The 25,316-nt window shown below is 45.0% G+C and overlaps 1 protein-coding gene across 5 annotated transcripts in view; it reads right to left on the minus strand.

The window, feature by feature from the left end:
- Window positions 1–5,849: 5,849 nt before the first annotated feature.
- The window catches only part of ST3GAL5 (ST3 beta-galactoside alpha-2,3-sialyltransferase 5), a 49,219-nt gene continuing 29,752 nt past the window's right edge, over window positions 5,850–25,316 (minus strand). Inside the window, exons 4-8 of one of the 5 annotated variants that reach the window (XM_030311030.1) lie at window positions 22,022–22,126; window positions 17,414–17,757; window positions 13,242–13,428; window positions 11,362–11,520; window positions 5,850–6,969 (exon numbers count right to left, since the gene is read on the minus strand). In XM_030311030.1, the coding sequence (XP_030166890.1) occupies window positions 6,721–6,969; window positions 11,362–11,520; window positions 13,242–13,428; window positions 17,414–17,757; window positions 22,022–22,126 (1,044 nt within the window). In that variant the 3' untranslated portion in view covers window positions 5,850–6,720. Of the gene's footprint in view, window positions 6,970–11,361; window positions 11,521–13,241; window positions 13,429–17,413; window positions 17,779–22,021; window positions 22,127–25,316 lie in introns of all 5 variants that reach the window. The other 4 variants (XM_030311032.1, XM_030311031.1, XM_030311033.1 and 1 more) reach the window with 4 other exon arrangements.

Below are 25,316 nucleotides of genomic sequence, written 5' to 3' on the forward strand. Positions count from 1 at the left end.
CTCCAGAACGAAGCCTCAGTCAGAAGGCCTTTGGTCCACCATTATTTTAGATAGGGCTGAATAACTAAAAATGATCAGATCTTTAGTAATTATGTCTTTTAAAAGTCATCCTTATAGAGTAAATGATGTATAGCAAAAAAAAAAAAAAAAGGGCAAATAGGGACCTGCACACATACAATAGAGGTACGTTATTTTGTTTTCCAAATTCCATATAATAAACTCACTATGACTCTCTTGATTACAAAACATAGAACCTTTGACCCAGGAGCTTCCCTGTTATAGTCTGAAACAGCAACCTGTACAAACACACTTTGATACACTTCAGTAGGTCTTTTGTGTTCTGAGCACCCAATTTCAGTGTGTGCGTGTGTGTGTGTGTGTGTGTGGCAGGGCATTCCCCACACTTCTAACAAGCAATGCCTGGACACGGGCAGGGTGTGTGAGAATTTAACTCAATTCTGACACTATCCACCTGACACTAAAGATAGCATCTGATTCCACAGGTTGAAGGTTCAGTCCTATCAGCACCTTCCCCACTTCTGACGCCAATCCCAAGCTCAGATTGTTACCTGGCCTTCTGACTCACTGGCTACAACTTGGAGGTTCCAGTGAACCTCTCCAACTCCGGATGCAAGTCACCAGACCCTGGTTGTTATCCGTACTTCTGATGGACCAGCCAATAAATCAGAGGTTCCCAAGGGCCTCTCCTGAGGTTGACTGATTTGCTTAGAGTGCCTCAGAGAACTCAGAGAAACATTTTACTTACTAGCAGACCAGTTTATTATAAAAGGATATAACTCAGGAAGAGCCAGACGGAATAGATGCATAGGGCAGGGGATGGGGATGGGGCTTGGAGCTTCCATGCCCTCCCTCTCTGGGTGCACCACTCTCCCCAATCTCCATGTGTTTGCCAGCTCAGAAGCTCTCTGAACCCCATCCTTTTGGGGTTTTGTGGAGGCTTCATTACACAGGCATGATTAATTAAACCATTGGCCATTGGTGAATGACTCAATCTTCAGCCCCTCTACCCTCCCCAGAGGTCAGCGGGTGGGACTGAAATCACTTGGTTGGTTCCTCTGGTGACCCCATCCTCAGGTACTTTCCAAAAGTCAAGTCGTTAACATAACACAAAATATCTTCATTATTCTCAACACTTAGGAAATTCCAAGGGTCTGGGGAACTCTGTGCCAGAAACAGAGGTGAAAATCAAATATATACTTCTTATCGTAAGTCACAATAACATAGTAGGTCTTTGAAACTTGGCTTTCCACAATGTATGGATATGGATATAGCCACTAACCAGGCCTATTCAGCTTCTGGCACATTCTTTTCAGATTCGTTTAAATCGCTAAGACAGTTACATACAGAAAAAGTGATTGTGTCCATTTACTGTATTCTATAACAGGCAAGGCCTTGTTATAGGTGCTACAGATGGAATAAAGTACAAAATTCTGTCACTAGAGAGTTTATCACTTAATTACAGATGTCCTCCCGAATTCTCATTGCTTTAGGGCTGATGGTTCGTTTCTTTCCACCCCAAATGAGCCAGCCTGATAGGATATCTTGATATGTTATAGAGAACAGTCCATACAAAGCCACTTTTCCATCTGACTACTGTCCTTAATCACCCTCAGCGGGCCCTCACTGTGCCCGCTCTGTCCCCAGTCATCTGTACATTCATGTTACTGCCTGGTAATTTAGCGTGGTCTTTCATATCAAGGACCCAACCAACACTTTAAATGAACTCATTTCAAATATCAGTTTTTTTTGGAGTCGATTTTCTTCGATTAAGTCAAAAAACATTAAGTCAGGTAACAGGAGAGTGAAAATATATCGCTTTTAGAAGTTACAAATTTCTGGTGATAATCTGTCATTAGCATTGCTGCTATGAGCTGAATAGTAAATATTCGGTTTCTTTAATGTTTGCATTTTTTAAATAATTTTTTACATTTTTATTTATTTATTTTTAGAGAGACAGTGAGGGGCAGAGAGAGAGAGAGAGAATATCCCAATCAGGCTCTATAGGGTCAGCACAGAGCCTGACGTGGGGGCTCATACTCACGAACCGTGAGATCATGAGCTGAGCTGAAATCAAGAGTCAGATGCTTAACCGACTGAGCCACCCAGGTGCCCCAATGTTCACATTTTCTGAAAATTCACTTCAATACGTCTCCAGCTACACAAAGGCAGTAGCGGCTACACCTGCCACATCTTGGGTGGCAGCTGGACACCAGCTCAGAACCTGACACATCACTTCTTCCCGAAGAAGGCAATTTGTAAACTTGTCTCCCCTCCCACATGTTTTATTGACACAGTTCGCGGGAGGAATCTGCTTTTAAAAAGTTCGAGCTAAATTTCATAGCATGTTATTTACTTGTGTTCTACCATAGCCCAAAGATGGATGTTTTCTTTCCCAGATAAATGGGTTGAAATTTAATACTGAGAATTGGTCAAATCTACTCATTTCAATAATGAAAGAAACTACCAAAACTGCAGTTTCCTTTGTTGGGGGTGGGGAGGAGCATTAATTTCTACTCGATAAAATGTGAGTGTGTACATTTAATGAATAGTTCCCCTTCCCAATTTACTTCAGTCTTATATTGAGTGTTGGATGTAGGTAAATACAGCCAAATGCCATGTTTTGAGAATACAAGTCCATGCTGTCTAAAATGACTTGGGAAGTGGACAAAGACAGAATGAAGGCTGAGGTTGGGCCAGGGTGTCTTGACCCTCAGGGAAAAGGGCAGAGACAGATGGGTGTTCGGGTGTGCTCTGTGTCCTGAGATCTGCTTCCCTTTGTTCTTTGTGCTACAGTCTGAGAGCTGAGTGTGTGGTCATCTGGGCACGCCCTCGTGGAGGGTAAAGGTCTGGGGAGAGGGCACTGGTCCCATGGCAGCAAACACAGGGTCCTTTGTTCAAGAGAAGCATTTTGTTACCATGTGTGTGAATGGAAGGAAGGCCAGGTGTCACACAGTTCTTGCTGGCTATCCAAGCTTACTTAAAGCTCACTGCATTCTGGTTTTTTTTAAATTTTTTAATGTTTATTTATATTTGACAGAGAGACAGAGACAGAGCTTGAGTGGAGTGGAGGGGGTGGACAGAGAGAGAGGGAGACACAGAATCCAAAGCAGGCTCCAAGCTCTGAGCTGTCAACACAGAGCCCGACCCGGGGCTCGAACCCACGAGCAGTGAGATCCTGTCCTGAGCCGAAGTCAGATGCCCAATGGACTGAGCCACCCAGGCGCCTGCCCTCACTGCATTCCAAAGGGACTTGTGCTAATTCACAGGAACTAGTCCTTTTCTTCCTTCTCAATGAACTTTACTGAAGTGTCCCCAAGAAAATGTACCCCACACGGATACTGTAAACCTGCCAAGGAGGAGAATAAGTCACCATTTCTTAATCTTCCTACAACGCTGGACTGTAGCAAGGCCAAGTCAACAATTCCTTTGTTATCAAGTCCCAAAGTGCTGGGGTTGGAATACACCTAAAACAAAGTGGTCCTTGGTTTTAGAAATCTTTAATAACCTGAGGATATTAGGGTGTGGCCACTTTTTTTTTTTTTTTTTTTTACACAACTAAGCCTCTGTCTGCCACACAAACCAGACTGACCATTGATGGCCAAGAAGTCATCACCGTTCAACGCAGTCAAGTAAAAAAAGCTGGTTTAACAACTTAACTAATGGGCCCAACAAAAAGTGACACACCCCAAATTTGTGAAAACAGACAATGCCAATGCCTTATTAATACATTCTTGGGAAATGAGAAAACCAGCGTGACACAAAAGGAGCAATGAAGAGAAAGGGACACCTAGAATACATGAAGTTGTCTAAAAGATCCCAATTGAGCTTTGCCTAAAAACAGGAGACACGTCACTGGGAGATACTCATCCAGTCCCCAAGCATTTTCCTAAGGCCAGCTTAGGTTTCTGGAGACAATCTGCTCTTTGTAGGAGATGAAACACACACACACACACACACACCATACAACTCACTGAAATTTTCTGTGGCCCAAAGTTCCAGTAAGATGTATGTTAAAATACAGAACATGTAGAAGTCATTACCAGTTGCCTCAAAAGCCAGGACTACAGCCATGTAAGAGGGATGTGGGTGCACACACACGGTGAAGCCCGTTATTGGAGATCCACCTTCCAACATCTTGAAGTGCCCAGAAGTGTAAAGAGCGAGTGTGCATGGGGTTGCATAAGGGAGGAGTAACTCCAAAGCCAAGAAGCAACTTCTAGCGAATAACGAGATGCCAAAGTGCTAAAAGTTCTTGAAGATGGTCTCTGATCAACTCCAATTGGCTGATGGACTCCATAAAAGGTCTTTGAAAAAATTATGCCTTTTTATTCACTCAGGGCACTTACTCCCTGCCAGTAATTAAAATGCAGGAGGCACAGGTAAAGCAATGTAAGGATACAAAAAAGGACATCCAGGGGCGCCTGGGTGGTGCAGTCGGTTAAGCGTCCGACTTCAGCCAGGTCACGATCTCGCGGTCCATGAGTTCGAGCCCCGTGTCAGGCTCTGGGCTGATGGTCAGAGCCTGGAGCCTGTTTCCGATTCTGTGTCTCCCTCTCTCTCTGCCCCTCCCCCGTTCATGCTCTGTCTCTCTCTGTCCCAAAAATAAACGTTGAAAAAAAAAAAAAAAAAAAAAAAAAGGACATCCAGGGGAGGGGTGGGGAGGGGGCCAGGCCTGACAGTGGTCGAACGCTGGCCAAGTGCTGGGCGTGGAACTACACACCTCCCAGCAGCCTTGCAGGGCAGTGGGACACGAATCCACAGGGGTCCATGCGCAAGCGCTCACAACGCTGGGAAAGGTGTCTAAGGAGGTTCCAAACTCTGGCTTTTGTTAAATTGTTAAAAAAAAAAAAAAAAATTCAGGCTTCAAGTAGCCCCTGGAGGATGAGGGGCTGGAGATGGGTGGTATAGGCCTGGCCTTACCTGGGTCACACAGGACAGCCGTGGACCATCTTCCCGAGTCTCAATTTTCAAAGCTAAGTCATTTAGCTGGTGAAAATTTCAAAGCAGTTCCTCTTAAACAGTATTTGATAAAATAGAAAGCAAACCCATAGAAAATTTTCAGTTTCCCACCCAGAGAGTTACTATTTTGCTATGCTGGCGGCTCCAAGCTTGACCCCAGGGCCCTGGAAATCCAAGGGTGCCTGTTAGGACTGGCCCCTCCCCCTGCACGCGGTCGGGACGCGGCAGATGCAAAGATACAGAGGGGCTGGGCGTCACAACTGCGGCCGGGCTGCGGAAGCACGAGGAGAAATGAGAACCCAGATGTGGCAGGGAGGGAGCACACTAGATGCAGATCTTCTGATGACAAGGACAGGACCAATTAACAGACAGAAGCTGGAATGAGCCTGTTCTCTGGGAGGAAGCCACGGCCCCTCGCCACTCAACATCTCTCCGGCAGTCCCTGTGCTGTCTGGGATGCAGTCCCTCTGTCACTCACTGCCGGCATCCCACACTGAGGTCCCCACCTGGCAGCCACCAAGGACATTTCAGGCAGATTACATTTTTTTTTTTGAGACTCAAATTAAGTAGACTGTGGGAGCTCCTCAAAAGCTTCTTTTTTAATTCTTTTTAAAAATTTTTAGCACACTATCTGGAACACACTGCCAGGTAGGCATGACAAAAATTTTTTTTAAGTTGATGTTTTCTTTGAGACAGAGAGTGGGAGTGTGAGCAGGGGAGGGGCAGGGGGGGGGGGAGAGAATCCCAAGTGGGGCTTGATCTCACGAACCTGTGGGCATCAAGAGTCGGACACTTAACTGAGCCGTGCAGGCATCCCCCCCAAATTTTTTTTAAATAGGCAATTTATTTTAGTGTTTCAGAAGACATGATTATTCTTGGAAAGGGTTTATTCTTCTATAACTCTGGATAACAAAGATTATACCCTAATTTTGATAAGCCACCTCAGGCAGACAGTGGAACACCTCAGGTTAACACTGAAGTGCTTGGGAAGGGCAGTAAAAAAAAAAAAAAAAAAAAAGCCTCAAGAAATTCAAGATTTGTCATCATTTCAGGGAAGGCGGTGGCTTCTGTAGCCTAAGGTGGCTTCAGAGAATGCAGGAGACCTAGAAAATGTCTCCTGTGTCCCTCCCCGACCATGGACGTTGTTTCCCCTGGTTGTTTCCTGCAAGTCTTCTGACAGAAGGCAGACCCGACAACAGAAAGGGACCGTGAACTTCTCCAACTGGCCCAGGCCTCACGCAGCAGCATGGCCAAACCAGGACTAGTGGTTTAGCTACTGAGCACATCATCCTGGAAGTGCCCCCGACATCTGTCCTACCAAACAGTAACAAGGAACCAGAATCAGGCATTCGGGACTCTCATCAAAGGAGTGACCTCCATTCTCCTTCCACTTAATTACCTGGTATTCTGTGTGCAGTAGACATGGACAGAGTTTTTACAAATTAAATAACGTTCTTAAAATTCAATAAAACATCATTACATACAAGTCTCTTTGAAAAGTCTTTCCCATTCAATTCTCAAAATTAACTTACAAAAGTTTGTGCAAAAACACTGACCTCAAATAAATAGGTGGGGGGGGGGGGCAAAGTGGGAAGAGCTAAACTTCTTTTTTTTTTTTAAATTAAAAGTTAAAAACACCAGCTGCACTTCAAAGTATTTGCAGGATGACATGGATCAAGAAGGCTAGGAAAAACAGCCTTCAGAGTCAGAGCTGCATTTTCAAGTGAGGTTTCTCTGTGTTCAGAATTCACAATGGATGCCTCCGCTGAGGTCCTTCACCACGCCCTCTTTGACCAGCTTTAGGAGGAACCTGGTCTCTGTTGTCACATTGTGCATGGTCTGAAAGTTCATGGCAGCCATGCAGAGATTGTCAAAGTAGTGCAAAGGTGTTTTGGGTTGATTGAGGTCATATCCGAAGCCTGCCAAACTGACTTCATCACACAGATGTGTGGCTAAGACAACAGCAATTACACCAATGGTGGGGACGTTCTGAAAAAAAAGGAAAAGACAAAACAAGGCTTAGGAGCACAATTCATTGATTTCCAAGGGCTATCCATGCGCTGCAGAGTAACACAGGCTGCTCTGGGGGCCGCAAGTTTAGACATGACATGGTTTTACAGATCCCAGAATCCTGAAGTCGGACTTCCTGCCCAAGTCAGGGATTTACACTCTAAAACATGGTCTGTGATGTGGACACTTTTCACACACCACCAAGAGGTAGCTTGGCAGTTACTGTACCAAGCTAAACAGTGTTCCTTCTAAGCCTTCTACCTACTGGTCCTACAGGTACTGACCGGAACTGCAAAAACAAGTTCATTTCTTTTCTTACACGACACGTATCTAGAAGGTCTAGGTATCTAGAAGGTCTGTCCGCTCTGGAATCAGTGGTCACAGGACCTTCCACAATCTTTCTTGGGACCTGTTTCTGGAGTTGGGCCCTTCCCTGCGGGCTCCTGTGGACAGTCTCTGCCAGAGAACACAGCAGCCTCAGTTCTTGCCAGTGAAGACTGAGTTCACTGCTTATCTGAAGCTACCTCCCACCCAAGGCCAACACTCCTGGCAAATAAAACACTTCCAGGTCATTTTTCACATGTATAGCTGCTAAGCCAGGTTCTGCCCACCCTCGATTTGGGCAATTTTTAGGCCCCAGTTAAGGGTCTCCACATTTGTTCCTCCCAAAACGTTATCCTATGGACTTTGGCCTAGTGCGCCAAATGTCTGAACCATTCTGGATTCCGACTGAATCGCCACTCTGCCACCCTCCTATCCACCATCTTTCCACTTGCAAATCGGGAATCGTGCTTTCTGTATCTCTGTCCCAGTTTTGGGTGAAGACAGTACACAGGGCAGGGAGAAATACAGAAAGCCTTAAGCTGTCTAAGCACTAGCCGAAGGCCACTGCTGACCTGCAAATGACATTCTGTTGCATGGTTTTTCATGTAAATAAATATACCTACTTTGTTCATCCTACTTGAGTCTGTGGCTTCCAGAAACAACTCTCCTTTTCCGTAAACTGGAACAACAGCGAACCCTTCAGAGTTCATAGTTTAATCAGGATTAAGGAGCTTCTACTAAGCTCATCATTTGTCAAAAGCCACCTCTTGCTCCTTGGTGTGTTGCATCTACGTCACTCATTAAAAAGAAACTCAACAGTCACTGAATTCAAGAGAAATTAACCCAAAGGAAGACTTTCTGCTGTTTAGCCATAAGACCCTAAGGCAGTGTCCTGTCTTACCCTGTGGCCAGCGTGGCACCTAGCAGGTCGGGAAAACTCAATCAGGGTTTACAGAAGGAGTGTATGAAGTCAACTGCTCATAGGGGCAAGTATATGGAGAGAAACTCAGAAACTATCAAAAACCACTCAGAGGGGTAGAGCATTTGACTGCAAAAACCACTCAGAGCATGTTACCTACAGAACATATCCCCTAAGATCATACCTCTTAATCCAGCAGACTTCCCTGTCTACTGGAAGGGCCTATGCATGAGGAAGTTCCTGACAATGCAATCAGTTTGCTGTCCATTTTCAAGCTTTTCCCTATGTATCTCTGTACACACATTGTTATTTTTATTTTTTAAAGTTTCTATTTATTTATTTTGAGAGTGAGAGTACATGCATGATCGAGCAGAGGGACAGAGAGAGAGAGGGAGAGAGAGAATCCTAAGCAAGCTCCATGCTGCCAGTGCAGAACCCCATGCAGGGCTCAATCCCACAAACCATGAGATCATGACCTGAGCCAAAATCAAGAGTCAGATGCTCAACTGACAGAGCCAGCCACGTAACCCTCTAATTTTCTTATAATAAAATTTTTTAGAGTAAAATTGCTGGGTCAAGACTATTCACATTTAAAGCTGATATCTACTGCCAAAATACCATCCAGAAAAAGTACCAACTTATAATTCTATCTGTATTCCTGCCAAACAAGGACATTATCAAGCTTTTAAATCTTTGCTAAGAAAATAGGAAAAAAATGTCATTGTGGCTCTAATGTACTTTTATTTGATTACTGGTGAAATTGAACATTTTATCATGTACTCCTTGGCAGTATAAATTTCTTCCTTTGTGAAATGTCTGTTCATATCTTTCCCTCATTTTTTAAATTGGCCCATGTTTTCTTTTTGCTGTAATAAGATCATTCTGTACTTTGAGAGTATTTACTATCATACATATGATAAAATTTCCCCCACTTATTCTATGTTCTAACTTTGTTTCTGATACCATTTGCTGTTCAGTAATTTCATATTTTATTGAAAGTAAATCTGCTCATTTTTGAAAGGTTACTTCTTCAACAAAAATCTACACAAACCACAAATGAGCATTTGCCTATGTCTAAAAAATATGATGGAATTTAATAAAGAAACAGGGCAGTTGAGAAGATAGAGAAATCGAAAGGTATTGAAAGATACGTGAATATATTTATAGTAAAACCTCTTCATAACTTAAGAATCTCGCCAAAGTCTATGTAAGTCTTTTTTTTTTTTTAACTGCTTTGTTAAAATTGATGCTAACAGGGGCACCTGGGTGGCTCAGTTGGTTGAGCATCCGACTTCGGCTCAGGTCATGATCTCTCAGTCTGTGAGTTTGAGCCCCGCGTCAGGCTCTGTGCTGACAGCTCAGAGCCTGAAGCCTACTTCGGATTCTGTGTCTCCCTCTCTCTCTGCCCCTCTCCCACTCATGTTCTGTCTCTGTCAAAAAATAAATAAACGTTAAAAAAATTAAAAAAAAATTAATGCTAACAGGCTAAAAGTTTTAAGTCCACGTTCTGGGGGAATCAATGTGCTCCCATGTGGGCAAGAGCAGCTAAAGCAACCTATTCTATAGTGAACCGGATCATGGACCCTGACAGCTGCTGCCAGGGGGCAGGGCCACTATCCTCTGCGAGGGAAAAAGGAACCATTTTCTGACCAGAAAGACTGGTCCTGGCCATGCTCCTGCAGTGGGCAGAAACTACGTGGTCCTCCCCAGGGATGGGAGGGCAGGAAAGCACCCGAGAGGGCAGACGCCTGAGAAAAATGGCAGCCTGCCAAGGGAAGAGCTTCAGCTGTGTTCATGGCTCAAGCCTGGGGCTGGAGCCAGAGTTGGGGTTAGCTGTTACCGATCACAGTAAAGAACTGGGTTTTTGTTTGAAGGAGCCTATTTAGGTATTTGTTTTTCCTATGAAACACAGAATTCTTCCTTTAGAGTTTATATAGGTGTTTTAAAGAACATTTTTAATTAGAATTTGATTCATAGGGCAAACAGAAGAGTCTGCTCATCTGCCTATTGGTTGACCACATCTAAGAGCCTAGCTCAATGTTTGCAAACTGTGACCCTGACCAACCCCAGGTATCTCCTGGGCAGTATCTCAGGCTCTCAGTGTGAGCAGCGGCACTGGCCCCCATTTCTAAATTCCTTGCTTTCCTTCATATAGGGAGATTTTGCTTGGAAGTTTGTTTAAGGAAGGGGTGCCTGGGTGGCTCAGTCGGTTGAGTGTCTGACTCTTGATTTTTGGCTCAGGTCTTGGTCCCAGGGTCGTGGGATCAAGCCCTGATTCAGGCTCTGCACTGAATGTGGAGCCTGCTTGAGATTCTCTCTCTCTCTCTCTCTCTCTCTCCCTCTCTCTGCCCCTCTCCCCTACTTGCACTCTTTCTCACTCTCAAAAAAAGACAAAATGATTTTTAAAGCTGTGATTTCCAGCTTTTAAAAACGTGTTTTAAAGACACAGGCTTAGCTATTCGGATCATAAAGAAATAGGTGATAAAGCCATTGCCACCTCCCTGGTGGCAGCACAGGCTAAATGCGGGTAAAGAATCCCTACTGCAGTGAACAGCCAATATAGTGCAAAGGTTCTCAAATTAGGCTGCAAAATAATATCACCCAGGGGGCTTTGAAAGTCCCAATGTACAGACCACCACACAGAATAATTAAGCAGAAAGTGTGGGATGAGACCCAAGCATCAACTGAAAAGCACTGCTCTGGGGGGCAAACTTTATTTACCATCACCTGTAAAGTGAAGATAAATGTCAATTTTCGCTTAAGCAGCGCACAGAGTTAAAAATGTAAAGAACTTTTCAGACCACCCAAGTGTCTTTCAGTGTCCTCCAGCAGTTAGTTATATGGAGTCACCGACTAGGAATACCTTAAATAATATCCCAGGGGCCTAAGTGTTAACGTGTTGACTGTACTGAAGACAGGAGTCACCAGGGGAAAGGCCAGGTAAACAATGAGGAGCCCTGAAGTCAAGATGCAGAATAGTAAACACACACGGAGCATCGATCTGCTCAGTGACTACATTTCTACACTGGATGACTCTTCTGGGTATACAGCTGAGCCCAAGTGAAAGTTGTACAGCTGTCTCCCTTCCAACACAGAGAAGAACAGTTAACTTTCAGTTGCAACAATACCTTATCTCGGCCCCAGAACCTTGACTGGGGCTCTGAGTACTGAAGGATGTCAAAGGCAGTCTCTTTGATAATAACTGGATTCAAAATCCTGAAATGTTTTGGCTGTAGTGGGATTTTTTCCGCCACCTGCTTCCAAAAGAAGAGTCGCACCCAAAATGGCTAAGGAAAGAAGGCAGGCAATCATTAGGGGTATTTAATAAGGTTATCCCACCAGCAGCAGGTGAGAACACACCCCTGCTAATCAGCCCAGAGTTATGGCATGACCCCATGTGGGCTTGTCTGCTGCATTCGACAGCAAAGTCACCGAGATCTATGCGAATCCAAGAACCCAACTCAAAGTAGCCACCCCGAAGGACCTGATTTACGAATGTGGTGTTGGACAAGAGGACGAAGGGCAACGTCGGCTCTGGTTTCCATGGGGAGGAAATTCCGCAGGGAATGACCTGAGATGGTAAGCCTTTTTAGGATTGAAAGGCATCGTCTGTCCCTGGGAAGACCAGGTGAACAGATCCTATTTAAGGGTATTAAGTGTCCGAGTGACCCACTCTGACCAGGCCCTCACCCTGCGTCCTCTCCATGGCTTTGCTCTATCTGTCTAGTCCTGTGAAGTCTTCTGGTAACTGAAAGTTATTTCATAGGTGCTTCATCTTCCAACTAGGTCGACTTCTACACAACAGAAAGTCCAGATCATAACCTATGCAAAATCAGGCTTTGCAGATACAAATTCTCCATCACATGGAGCTTATGTGAAAAGTGTAATATATCCTATTAATTTTGCAGACAGCTAGTTTGTGTGTATATAGATAGTTGGCTCCTGGAATCTATTTCAGCATCATGGGTAGGACCATAAAGTAACGTGATCAATTATTACAACAAACAAAAGGGAATATGACCAAGTGAGGGCCATTTCCTCAACATCTGCCCCTTTGGAATTCTGTGAATTTCCTCCAACAAGGGGACCACCTATCAGAGCATTTTTAGAGAATCTCTTTGGGAATATTCCTCAAAGGTTTTGTATATATTCTTTTGAAAATCCTCCACAGTGGTTTATACTCATCCAAGTAAGTCTAATTTCTCGATTAGCCAAAAGGCATGTAAACTCAAGTCTGGTGAGTAAGGTAGATGATCACTAGTAACAATTTTGGTTCAAAACTTGATTTTCCCATTTAAGTAATGATCACAATTTCTACATGTGACTTAACCTTAAATTCTGAAAGTAATTCTCAACAAGGAGTACTGCTGCGTTTCTACAAAGGGAGTAGTTATTTTAGAGACACCACAAAAGTACAGTTGATCCTTGAATGATGTGGGGCTTAGGGCACCACCACCCTATCCCCGCATAGTTGAAATCCACATATAACTTTTTTTTTTTAAGTAGGCTCCATGCCCAGCGTGGAGCCTAATGGGGGCCTTGAACTCACAACCCTGAGATCAAGACCTGAGCTGAGATCAAGAGTCGGACGCTTAACCGACTGAGCCACCCAGGTGCCCCCACAGATAACTTTGGACTCTCCGAAAGCTTAACTACTGAGAGCTTACTGTTGACCAGAAGCTTTACTGATAATATAAACAGTCAATTAACACATCTTTTGTATGTTATATGTAATATATTTTATATTATTACAGTAAAGTAAGCTAGAGAAAAGGAAATGTTATTAAGAAAATCTTAAGGAAGACAAAGTATATTTACAATACTATACTGTATTTACTGAAAACAATCTGTGCATAAGTGCACCCACGCAGTTCGAACCCACACTGTTCAGGGGTCAACTGTATGTATGCCACTGTGTTTGTTTAAAAAATAAAAGTCTGTAATTACACTTAGAGACCCCTCCACTTCTTATGAAAGAATACTAGATGGCTGAGTTTCTAGTGCTTACCAGGGTTTCATTTTTCACCATTGCTTGAAGCCAGTTGAAGTCAACACTCTTAAATAAAACAGCAACAAACAAGTCATGGGAATAATAGTCAAGGTCAGACAGTGGCGCACCCTCTGGGTAAGTCATCCTTATGGTAGTTTTATTACCAACATGCTCTGAATATCCCTCAACTGGTGCACTGTTTAACCTATTTAAATAAAAAGGAAAAGATAAATTGACAAAGCAAGCCATCAACCCTCTTATCATATCATACAAAGTCCCTGCACTGCGTCCCCCGCATTTTTAGGACTGGGAGTGAGCTGTGGGTCTGGAGGAAGGCATCCCTCCCAGCAGCCTTGCGTCCCTGAGGGACACCCATACCTCAACTCTGAATGTCAAGCAATCCCATGTAGTCCTGCAATTTCAAGCTAACCCAACGTATTATATTTTAGGCTTTCTCTGGGCACCAGTGATGTTGCCTTGAAGGCTTCCCACTGTGTTCAGATATGAGGGGTTCTTGCTAGGAATTCAAAAAGATAAGCAGAAAGGAAACCTAGAAACCAGGGCAAGGCAGACACAAACCACACTTAGACTGACAGAGTCAGGACCAAGGAGGGCAATAGGCCCAGGTACATCCTTTCAACGTTTATTTATTTTTGGGACAGAGAGAGACAGAGCATGAACGGGGGAGGGGCAGAGAGAGAGGGAGACACAGAATCCGAAACAGGCTCCAGGCTCTGAGCCGTCAGCCCAGAGCCTGATGCGGGGCTCGAACTCACGGACCGTGAGATCGTGACCTGGCTGAAGTCGGACGCTTAACCGACTGCGCCACCCAGGCGCCCCCCAGGTACATCCTTAAAGCAAGGATTTGGGGCACTTACAACTGTCAGATCAACAAAGGCTCTTACCAGGCTCATTGTTTGGGGCAAATTGTAAGAATTCTTCTGAAAGCAAACTGACCCAGTTAAAGAGTTTTGTAATCTCAAAAAATGTCTGTCTGGTTCTTCCCCTGTATTATCACACCTGTATCCCAACTTCCTTCTCTATTCCGCTGCCACTTCTTCTAGATCTGATACCTACCTCTGGATTATCATAAGATATTATTAGACACGATGACTAAATGCAAGGCATGCCCCTGAAGTGGTTATTTTTTCCCATTTCTTATTTTAAAATAAAGGACATTATCAGTGTGGCTGGTGAAATCTGGATAAGGATGTAGACAGGGTCTAAATTTTATCGATGTTAATTTCCTGATTCTCAACATTGTTCCGTGGTTCTGCAGTTCTATAATAGAATGAATGCCCTTGTTCTTGGGAAATGCACACTGACTTGTTTAGGGGTAAAGGGGCTTGATATTTGCAACTATCAAAGGGTTCGGAAGAGTAATGGGAGAGAGACAGAGAGAGAGAGAGAGAGAGAGAGAGAGAGAGAGAATTATAAAGCAATGTGATAAAGCATTACAGGTTGGAGAATCTGGGGGGAAGGGTGAATGCGAGTTCTCTGTACTATTCCTGCAACTTTTCTGTTAAATTTGAAATTGTTTCAAACCAAAAAGTTAACCTCCAAAGGCTTCTTCACTGATATTCTCCCTCATCATAAGGCTAAGCAACCCTTTCTCTATCCCCAGCACTCAGTGGCCTCCCAATGCCCACACATGAAGTCCCTGTTCCCCAGTCTGGTGATGTGTGGGCCACCACTGGGCATCGGGCCACCTTCCAGCCCCTTTCCCACTCTCCCAGCCTCTCCCTCCTCCTGCCAGGGTGGGGGGCTCCACACCTAAGATCTCCCCACCTACCTCCTCCCTGAAGAGCCAAATCCCACTGCTCTGCAAGGCCAGCCCAGGGCCACCCTTCACTCCCGCCACACCTCTACTCTGGCCCAGAGTGTGCACTGCCTGCAATTCCTGGCTTCTCTCTTCTTCTCTTCCTGTATCCCAGTTACGGACCAGTAGATGGGCATGGGGTCCCGTCTGCCTCCCCAGTGCTGCCTGTGCACACATCTTTCAGCTGATCACGCAGGACCGGGGATTAGGTTCTGGAAGCCTCATACCCTGCATGTGAACTGTTTGTGTCTGGCCCGGACCCTGGGCCCTGCAGTGCCTCAAGGTGCTCATCTATGATGCCAACAGTGATGGCTCCACTGAGGAACAAGAACATCTAAAGCAGACAAGGTAGTGTCTGGCACACAGAAGCATCCAATGAAAGGCAGGGGCTATATCCTTCTTCACCCCAACATTTATAACCCTCGAGGCCCCACTCCTGCCCCCCCCCCACCTCACACCATTCCTGCTCTCTGGCCGCTGGGGCCCATGGCACCTCTTCTGCCTTAACACTACGTTCTTGGGGCTCCTGGGTGGCTCAGTCGGTTAAGTGTCCAACTTCAGCTCAGGTCATAATCTCACGGCTCATGAGTTCAAGTCCGTGTCCAGCTCTGTGCTGACAGCTCAGAGCCTGGAGCCTGTTTCGGATTCTGTGTCTTCCTCTCTCTATGCCCCTCCCCTGCTTGTGCTCAGTCTCTCAAAAATAAATAAAACATTAAGAAAAAACAAATCTAGATTCTTAACTATTTCTTCTATCTTGGCTCTTACAAAAGTCTGATTCATTCCCACAAACACTTTACACCCCCTGTCTTCTCCTCCAGAGCCCCCGTCTATCCTACAAATTCTCCAAACAGAGCTGCTAACATCCATTGAGCCTTTACCCCAAGCCCGACACTAAATGCTTTACCCTAAGTTCTAAGTGCTTTACATCTGTGAACTCATTTTGTCTTTATGTAAGCCTATAAGGTACATACTATTATTTCCTCCATCTATAGATGAGGAAACAGAGGCACAGAACAGTTAGGACACTTGCCTGAGATCACAGCTACTGGGGACAAAGGCATTATGTGAACATATCACTTTTAGACTCAAAATATCTGAAATGGATCTTGTTATACTCCCTCACTAACCAGAGATTTTTTTTCTCCAACTACTCCGCTTCTGACAGCAGTTCTGCTAACACCTGAGACCCCAGACTAGAAATCCTGGCATCCCTTACCATTAACTGTCAAGCTGTCAGGAAGTCCCCCAATTTACTTTCTCAATATATCTCCCGGATTTGATTCTTCAGTCTCCATTTCCACTTTTTCTGCCTCACACCAGGCCCGCACACTGCGTGCACGGACTACAAACTCGACGCCCAGTCCCCAGCCCTCGCCTGCCCTGCCTTTGGTCAAATCCACACGCTCCTGCTGAACAAATCTGATGAAGACCCAGCATGCATCGTGCTCCTGGTTCTACACATCCTTCAGATGGGGAGAATTTATCAAAATGTATCAAGAGCCTTAAAAATATTCAAGTATCTTTAAGCCAACAATTCTGAGAATTCTTGGAAAGGAAATAATCAGAAATAAAGACATAAGTATGAGAATGTGCAAGGCATTTTCACAATAACAAAGAAACTGAAAAATTCTAAATGTCCACAATAGAACAGCTAAATAACTTCTGATACTCTCATTTAGAGGAACAGTAAGTACTTGGAAGAGTTAATTTTCTAAGAAATATTTAATGACCTCAGAAACTGTTCATAATATTAGATTAAAAAAGCAAAATACTTTATAAGAATATAAATGCACTCATTAGTACGTGTATAGAACAAAAGTGGAAAAAACACAGCAAATTAATAGTGGTTGGTTATTTGTGCTATGAGTGGTTATTTTCTTTCTTACATTTTCCTGTATTTTTTTTTTTTTTTAATCTTCAAGAATGAGCACATTTTACTTTTACGATCAGGAAAACAATTTTCAGCCGGCTAAACCAGAGAGAATCTAGGATGAGCGGAGTTCAGACTGTGTGCTCCCCACGATCCCTCCAGCACTGCTCATGGGATGCACTACACCAAGCCCTACTCCCTGAAGCCAGGCATCTCACTAGCTCACCCCCCAACACCACGTCCACTTCCTGGCTCTGCCTCACCCAGGCTTCCTCCTGAATCTACCCAGTCTTCCAAACCTCACCTCCTCTGTAAAGGTTCTGCCATATTAGGGTCGGTACGGTGCAGTTTGGGGGCATCCAATCATTTCAGGTTTGTGTTTCAACTCCTCAAGCAGTAAATCCCCTGCAGGCAGGGGCCTGCAGCACTTCCTGCACCCCTCACTGTCGCTGGCACTACACCAACAGCAGTGAACTGAACTTTAGAGGTGAACCCATGTACCTTATCACAACATCAAACTGGTTCAGGGCATGGCCCAGTGCTAGTCCGTGCAGTATCCCGCCGCTTCCGATAACCACACAACGCCTACAGCTCTTTGCTTTTAAGTGTTCAGGCATGTCGTGCTCAGGCAATATCTCCAAGAGGCTCTGGACTTGGCTGGAGAACCTCCGGAATCCAAAAGGAGGATCGTACTTGTACTCGGCTTCATTCACTTTGGGGGCCTCCTTCACGAAAGGCGGTAAGTCCATGCTGTACCTGTGCTCAAACAACTGCGCCATGGACTTCTTCGCAAACTTCGGTCGACATTCCTTCTGCAAGACTTGCTGAGCATATTTCTGAGCTCTCTGGAATGAAATCACACCAGGCTGAGTTTAAAAAAAAAAAACCTCTCAGGCATCAGAAATACCCTCTTACAGATGACACTGTGTCCTGGGATGTCTGATAAAGCTCCCCGTAGATTACTGTCTTTCAGCACAAAACATCTCCCTTTTAGAGTTAATTTGTGGTCAGAAACTTAAAGAAAAAAACCTGAGAGAATCACATAACAAGGAGATAAACTCAACAATATCTACTTCATTATACAAGGAAAGCATGTCCTCATACCCCCACCTCCTACCCCTAGCCTGCCCTTGTTCCTAAAATAAATGTGGGGTGAAATACATACTCTGATGTATTTCATGTTTTATAAAAGCCCGACACAGGCTACAACATGGCTGAACCTTGAGAACACTATACAAAGTGAAATAAGCCAGTCACAAAAGGACAAATACTGTTCGATTCCACTTCCATAAGATCTCTATAGTACTAAAATTCATAGAAACAGGAAGTAGAACGCTGGTTATTGGAGGCTGAGAGAGGGGCGGGTGGGAAGCTATTGTTTAATGGGTACAGAGTTTAGGTTTTGCAAGATGTAAAAGTTCTAGAAATCTGTTTCATAGCAGTGTGAATATACTTAACAGCACCATATTGCACATTTAAAAATGGCTGAGATGGTAAATTTTATGTGATTTTTACCACATTTTTAAAAAATCTCATATTTTAGGTTCCTGTCTAGTGAGATGAGAAACAGGCTTATTTACCTACCAGTTGGGGCAATGAGCTTCATACAGTCTGAAATGCAAGTTATTCTACATGTAACCAGGGAATAATGTCATGTCAACATAGAAGTAGCTGGCCTTGGTTTTGTATACAATTTTCCTTGCACATTAATGCTTTGCCTCAATAAGGAACGACTGTTGGGGCACCTGGGTGGCTCAGTTGGTTGAGCGTCTGACTTCGGCTCAGGTCATGATCTTGTGGTTTGTGAGTTAGAGCCTGGCGTCAGGCTCTGTGCTGACAGCTCAGAGCCCGGAGCCTGCTTCGGATTCTGTGTCCCCCTCTCTGTCTGCCCCTCCCCTACTCATGCTCTGTCTCTGTCTCAGAAATAAACATTAAATTTTTTTTTTTTTTAAATAATGAACGACTGTTGAATGCCAAATACTCTAGCCCAGATGAATGCAGCAACCCACAGAAGGACATGGGACAAAGGGCCATTCGTCCCAGTCTTTCCTCTTGGCTCAGTCTGGCCAAATTCTGCCTCCAAACTGTTTGGCAGGAAGTTCTCCCTCATTGCTGTACTTTTTGTCCTTATCTCCACATTCAGCAGCCTTGGCTCTGCCTTACCCCTCCTCCCACCAAGCTATCTTCTCACTCACACGCACATACAAACACATATGTGCATGCATGTATGGTGTCCTAGATTTGCTGGGATATTTATTTTTAGGACTGAACATGTCTTTTGAACTGCGTCCATACTATTATGAGGATCATTATTGTTGTATATAATTTTATTTTATTTTTTAAACTTTTTAATGTTTATTTATTTTTGAGAGAGCGAGCGAGCGAGAGAGAGCATGAGAGGAGGAGGGGCAGAATCCGAAGCAGGCTCCAGGCTCTGAGCTGTCAGCACAGAGCCCAACGTGGGGCTCGAACTCAGAGAGTACAAGATCATGACCTGAGCCGAAGTCAGAGACCCAACTGACTGAGCCACCCAGGTGCCCCTGTTGTATATAATTTTAAATGTTTGCCTCAACTATGTTCTTCCTCAGAGGCTTGTTATTTTTATTGTCTAATTTTTGTATAATAATTTTTTGTAGGAAAACTTCTATCTTACTATAGCAAAAGCCCCCCCCCCTTTTTAAATTACAGCTTCAAAAAGTTATTAGCATCTGGGAAGAGTACACTGTCTACATCTTGAGATGCGGCCCTGTTTCTAAAAAGGTGAAGTGACATTCTCTGAGCACAGATGCTGCTGCATACATTATGCCAGCCACTGCCTCGGCCTGTCGCTAGATCTCTGACACCTCACACAATGGCCGTCAGTACCTTCACTGTGTGGGCTCAAGGAGGCATGGCCAGTAAGAGGGCTGGGCTGGTGTGCTAACCTGGTCCGATTACTTCCCAAGTTCCTAAAACCACAGCCTCTGTCCACAAAGAGCAGCACATAAACACCACCACTGAGAACAAGGGTTTAAAGACGAATTGGCATCTTCGTGAGGAATCAGCAGGAAAGCCAGGCAAGGACCAGTCGTGACCCCGAGTAGCACCGGAAGGAAGGCCTGCCAAGCCCATGTCACTCTGCGCCCAGCAGGGACTTAACACCCCACCAGCGGGGGCAGGGCAAACAGACAAGCCACACAGACCACACACATCTGACTCTAGACCCCAGGCCTGAGGGTTGTGAACAGCAAGTTTTAGAGGACAAAAGGCCAAAATGACATGTCAAGCGTCTGGTTTTGCAGATCTCCTAGGATAGAAATGGACCTCTGAGAAGTGCCTGAAAAAACCCCGAGCAGACTAGTGATGGGCTCATGACTGGAAAGAGAAGTAGGTGATCAAGCCAGAAACCTGGGCTCGGCTCTCCTGAGCTGCCAAATTTTCTCTTTAAAAGTTTCATTTGGAAGGAGTGAAACTTCGTTCCATTTCCGTTCTGGCAAAGAGCTCCACTTGAGGCTTCAGACTTAATTGTCTAGACCGGGGGCAGAGGACAAGGCCTAGTCATCACCTTGTGACGGGGACTGCGCCTGCCCTCACTCACCGCGGGTGTGATTACATCCGTCCCGGGCGAGCACATGCTCTGAACGCCACCGGCAATGTCTACGGCGATAGCAGTTCCTCTGCTCCTTTTGTTTCACCTCATTTAAAGGTGTGGACAGGCCCCAAGAAAGCCCCTGGGACCATTTCTTCTAACCAGAAGCTGTTCCAGCCTCTCCCCCACCTCCTCCACAGCTCGAATGAGAAAAGCCCGGGGAGGAGAACCTCGCCTCCCAGAGCCGTGATGAAAGAAGGGGCTATGACCCTCCCCTGCCCTGCTGCAGAAAGCTCCAGAGCTGGAAGCCAGAGTAGGCAAGGACAGACAGACGCAGAGGGGTCTGGCTGGCATTCATCCACTGGGAAGGATCACTGGGAGGACCACTGGGAAGCAGAGAACTAGCGACTGTCGAAAAGATACAGAAACTCCCGCTTCTCTCAAATGAAGGCGTGGAAATGAGGGCTTCGGTGTTTTAACCGTCTTCCAGGCTGAGCTTGCCGGCTGCCCACAGCTAAGAATAAACAGACATCTGGTAGTTCCGACTGTCAGGGAGGTGGCGACTTGCCATGGAAAACCACAATGTGAAAATTCACTGAAGGGTATTTAAAAAATCAAAGTGATTTTCCTCGGCAGTCTCTGCTTTCATTTCTACTGCAGAATTTTTAGGATAATGGTCCTCCAAATAGAAGTAAATGGCATAATTCTTAGTAAAAGGCAATGTTCTCTTTTAGTCCTTTACGTCGAGGACAGGCACGGCACTGAGGTTGGAGGAGGGTTTTGGGGCTAGAGCTCACCAAACCTGGGTAGGAGCCCAATGCAGCCACAGACCACGTGAGCTGAGGGCATGGGCTACCTTATGACGCTTTCAATGCCAGATGTGTACCAGGCTGGTGCTGGCCTCTTCCTCCCAGGGGCTGCTCTGACGCCCACAGCATTACACACTCCGCCCGAAACACGTGAGAACAGCCGCAGGAGAACCGTGAGCAAAGCTACTGCCGCATGTAACTCACATTGAAGTCAACCATCTGTAACTCCTACCCAGCTAAAAAAGTAGGGCAAAATCTGAATAACTGAGTCACAGAAAGAGTACCACAGTAAAAACTCAGACAGTCAGTGGCAGCCTGGGACTGGTGGCTGAGGGTGGGGACAGACTACAACAGGTGAGGTAACTTACCCGTTGGGTGATGGACGGAATGTTCTAAAATTGGACTGGAGTGATGGGGGTGTAACTGTGTAAATGCACGGACACTACAAAACTGCATGCTTGAAAGGAGTAAATTTTATGGTGTGTGTATTTTGGCACAGTAAACCATTAAGAAAAACCAATCAGAAGATCTGGATGCTGGACCCGGTTCTAGATCTGTCAACCAGCAGTGTAACCTTGACTAAAGATCTAACCCTCGGTCAAGGCTTCAGTTTCCTCATCTCTGATATCCAAGGATGATCTGGGGCAAGGAGGCAGCACTAAGAGGGGAAAAGAATCAGTCTAGAGGTGCAGACACCTGGACTAATACCTCGGCCCAGGTTATACTGCTTACCTTAGCTATGTGAGCGCAGGTCTGCAGAGTCAGAGAGAAGCACATCTGGCCATAATTAACTACACAGCAAAAAATGCAGTCCTCAGGGTGATATGTGGTTTTTAGCTGAGAAGAGAGAGGGCCAAGTTCAAACTGCTGCTACCACGCAGCCCAAACCTGATTGTGACCTGACATGAATGTGCCCTTGTCTCTCCTTAAACATTTTTAAGTGCAATTTCACATCTGAAATGCACTTTCAAAGCGTCCGGGTCCCCACAGAGACCACTGTGAGTCTTTTTAAAGAAACAGTACGTTAAGGGGCGTCTTAAATAGAAAGGACAAAAGCCACGGGCACACTTCTGCAGCTGTGTTAACACAGGCCAGGCCCAGCACAACTAGGCAATGATCAGAGTCCAACAGGGTCAGCAGGGTCCCACTAACGTTGCTAGCTGCTGAATATCATCAACAGAGCTAACAAGGCCTCATGGCTTTGAGACCACCTTCTGCTAACATACACACAACAATTCAAATTTGCCCCAGTGCTCTTGGTGGTAAGGACCAATGTCCAGCAACAGTCTGGAGACAGGGTTCTCTTTGCAGAGAGCTCATACTGCACACCGCCTCACAGCCATTGAGAACCCCAGGACCACACCGGCCAGCTTCCCTGGCCATTTCCTGCATTCTGGGGACTTGAGAAAGGATTTCTGGTTTTGCCTTAATGAAACGTGACCAGATATCAAATTGGGGACCTGCTCAGTGTGGCATTCAAGGGCTTTCCCTCTTTGGTCCCGGCTCATTTTCAGTCTTCTCTCCTGCTATTCCCCACCCAAATCCTCACCGATCTCCAACTCTTGCTGTCTGTCTAACGTGGCAAGTTCTCAGAGGCACATGCAGAGGACAAGCTGTCAGGACCACTGTGAAAAGTGGGGCATTCTGACAGTGTCGACAATGTTAAAAAGCTATTAAAAAGTCTCAAGTAATGAAATAAAAAATATCCCTAATTCCACCATGGTTGTAGCAAGCTTTCACTTTCTACTTTATTAATTTGTGAAATTGACCGAGATTTTCACAAACACGTTTGACTTATAAAACCATCAGCTGATTCCCCCCTCTTTCTCCACAAACTACAAGGGACTTTCTACTTTATTCATTTCTGTATTATTTGAATTTTTGGTGTTATTTTTATCTTTGGAAAAAATAATGATCTTTTAGAATCTTTTAGAACTGGTTCCATGTGGTGGTCACTGTGGACTGCTACTGGGTCTCCATTTCCTGTTCCTTCTTCTTAGGGAGCCGTAATTCTGTTCAGGCAGTTATCACCCCTTCTCTAGGCAGGCAGTGGGGCTTGGGAAGCTGACCTCGCCCATTAGATACTCCAATCCCCTTTGCCAGGGATTGGTCAGGAATCCTCATTGGAGCCAATCAGGGCAGGGCACTGGCAGCCCTGAGAGGTTGTTATCAGTCCTGCAGTGAACTTAGATTTTAAAACTTGGCCCCATCAGCCTAAATGGAGAACTCATATTCCATGGTTTAGAGGGAAGGGGATGGCAAGATGGTTTTTGTTTGTTTGTTTTCTGTCTACTGTCTACTGGTGGATATGAGGAGGTATCTCACCTATTCCTTAAAGGGACACTAAACTTAACAGACGTTACTGAAAAATACTTAAAGAGTTGCCTGTTACTTAACTGTGGATGTTCTATACAATCTGGAGTTGAGAGATGAGACACCACACCATGGTTCAGTAATATCTCCCCTCTCCCTGGACTTTAATATACCTAAGTATATATTCATTAATAGAAAATGTTAGCACACAATCCCCATTTCCCAAGGGCTTGCTTAAAGGACAAGTGGAAAGACAGTTAAAATACTACAGTGTAAATGTTAGGATTAAGGTATGAAGAGGCTTCCAGAAGACAGAGAAAAGGATGATCAGAGAAGGCATCTGAGAAAACGTAACTCTTGAGCTGAGATTTGATGTAAAAGATGAGTAGCAGAGGGGCAAAGGGAGGGAGGGACTCCAGCCAGAGAAGTTAGAAAGATTGTAGCAAACATAGGGAAAAATCGTTTCAACAAATGGTGCCGGGAAAACTGGATATCCTCATGCAAAAGAAAAAGGTTGGCCCCCAGCCTCACATCATATACAAAAATTAACTCAAAACAGATTAAAGACCTACATTTAAGAGCTAAAACTATAAAACTCTTAGAAGAAAACACAGGATTAGGCAGTGATTTCAGAGGTCTGGCATCAAAAGCACAAAGAACAAAAGAAAAAATAGATTAACTGGACTTAATCAAAATTAGAAACTTTTCGTGCTGAAAATGACACCATGAAGAAAGCGGAAAGACAATCCACAAGATGGGAGAAAATACTTGTAAACCATGTATCTGATAAGGGACTGGTCTCCAGAATATATAGAAAACTCTTACAACTCAATAATAGAAAGACAAATAACCCAATGAAAAATTGGGCAAAGAATTTGAACAGATATTTCTCCTTAGAAGATATACAAATGGCCAATGAACATGCAAGGAGATGTTCGTCATTATTTACCAGGGAAGTGCACAACAAAACCAAAATGAGGAAGAAAGAAAGCAGCTCAGCCAAGGAGTAGTGAAAACATTTAAGATTTAGGCCCCGGTTCAGGCAGTGCTGGAACATGGGGTGGCTAAAGGAGGCTGAAGGGATTGGCAGGAACCAAGCCACCAAGAGCCCCAAAGGCCAGACTAAGGAGTCTGGACATTCTAAAGGTAATGGGAACAAATCACAGTTTGCAACAGGGAAGCAATATATCAGATTCAATTTTCAGAAATACTACTCCAGCCACAGTGGGGCATGCCTGGCTATAGAAAAGCAGGTAAGGAGGGGCACCTGGGAGGCCCTGGCTGTGCTTAAAGCATTTTAGAGATTTGCCACAAAGGCACCCATTTATCCCAACTGTAGATGCCTCCGACCATCAAACGCTTCTCCTCTCAGCCTGGCCGCCATCCCCTGATCTGCACCCCTGCCGTTAAGGCCACCTGGGCAGAGCGGACCCTTCCATAGGCCAGGCCTCTGGCTTGCTGACAGTAGCTGCCACATGCCCTCCACCAGTCGTTCTCTCCTTCGGGCCGCACAAATGTTCCCATTGCTTCAGAGGTTCCTCAGGGACATGGTCTCGAGTCTCTTCTCTGGTCATCCTCCGGAGTCACTAGGACTCCTTGGGGAACTTTACAGAGTAATAGCCATAATGATCAGAGCACTTGTCTGAGCTCTGCAGGGACAAGCAGAGCATCCCTGGTCTATTAACGTAGCTAAGGACAAGCTGTACGCAGCCAC

The sequence above is a fragment of the Lynx canadensis genome, chromosome A3 (genome assembly GCF_007474595.2).
Source record: "Lynx canadensis isolate LIC74 chromosome A3, mLynCan4.pri.v2, whole genome shotgun sequence".
NCBI classification, from domain to species: Eukaryota; Metazoa; Chordata; class Mammalia; order Carnivora; family Felidae; genus Lynx; species Lynx canadensis.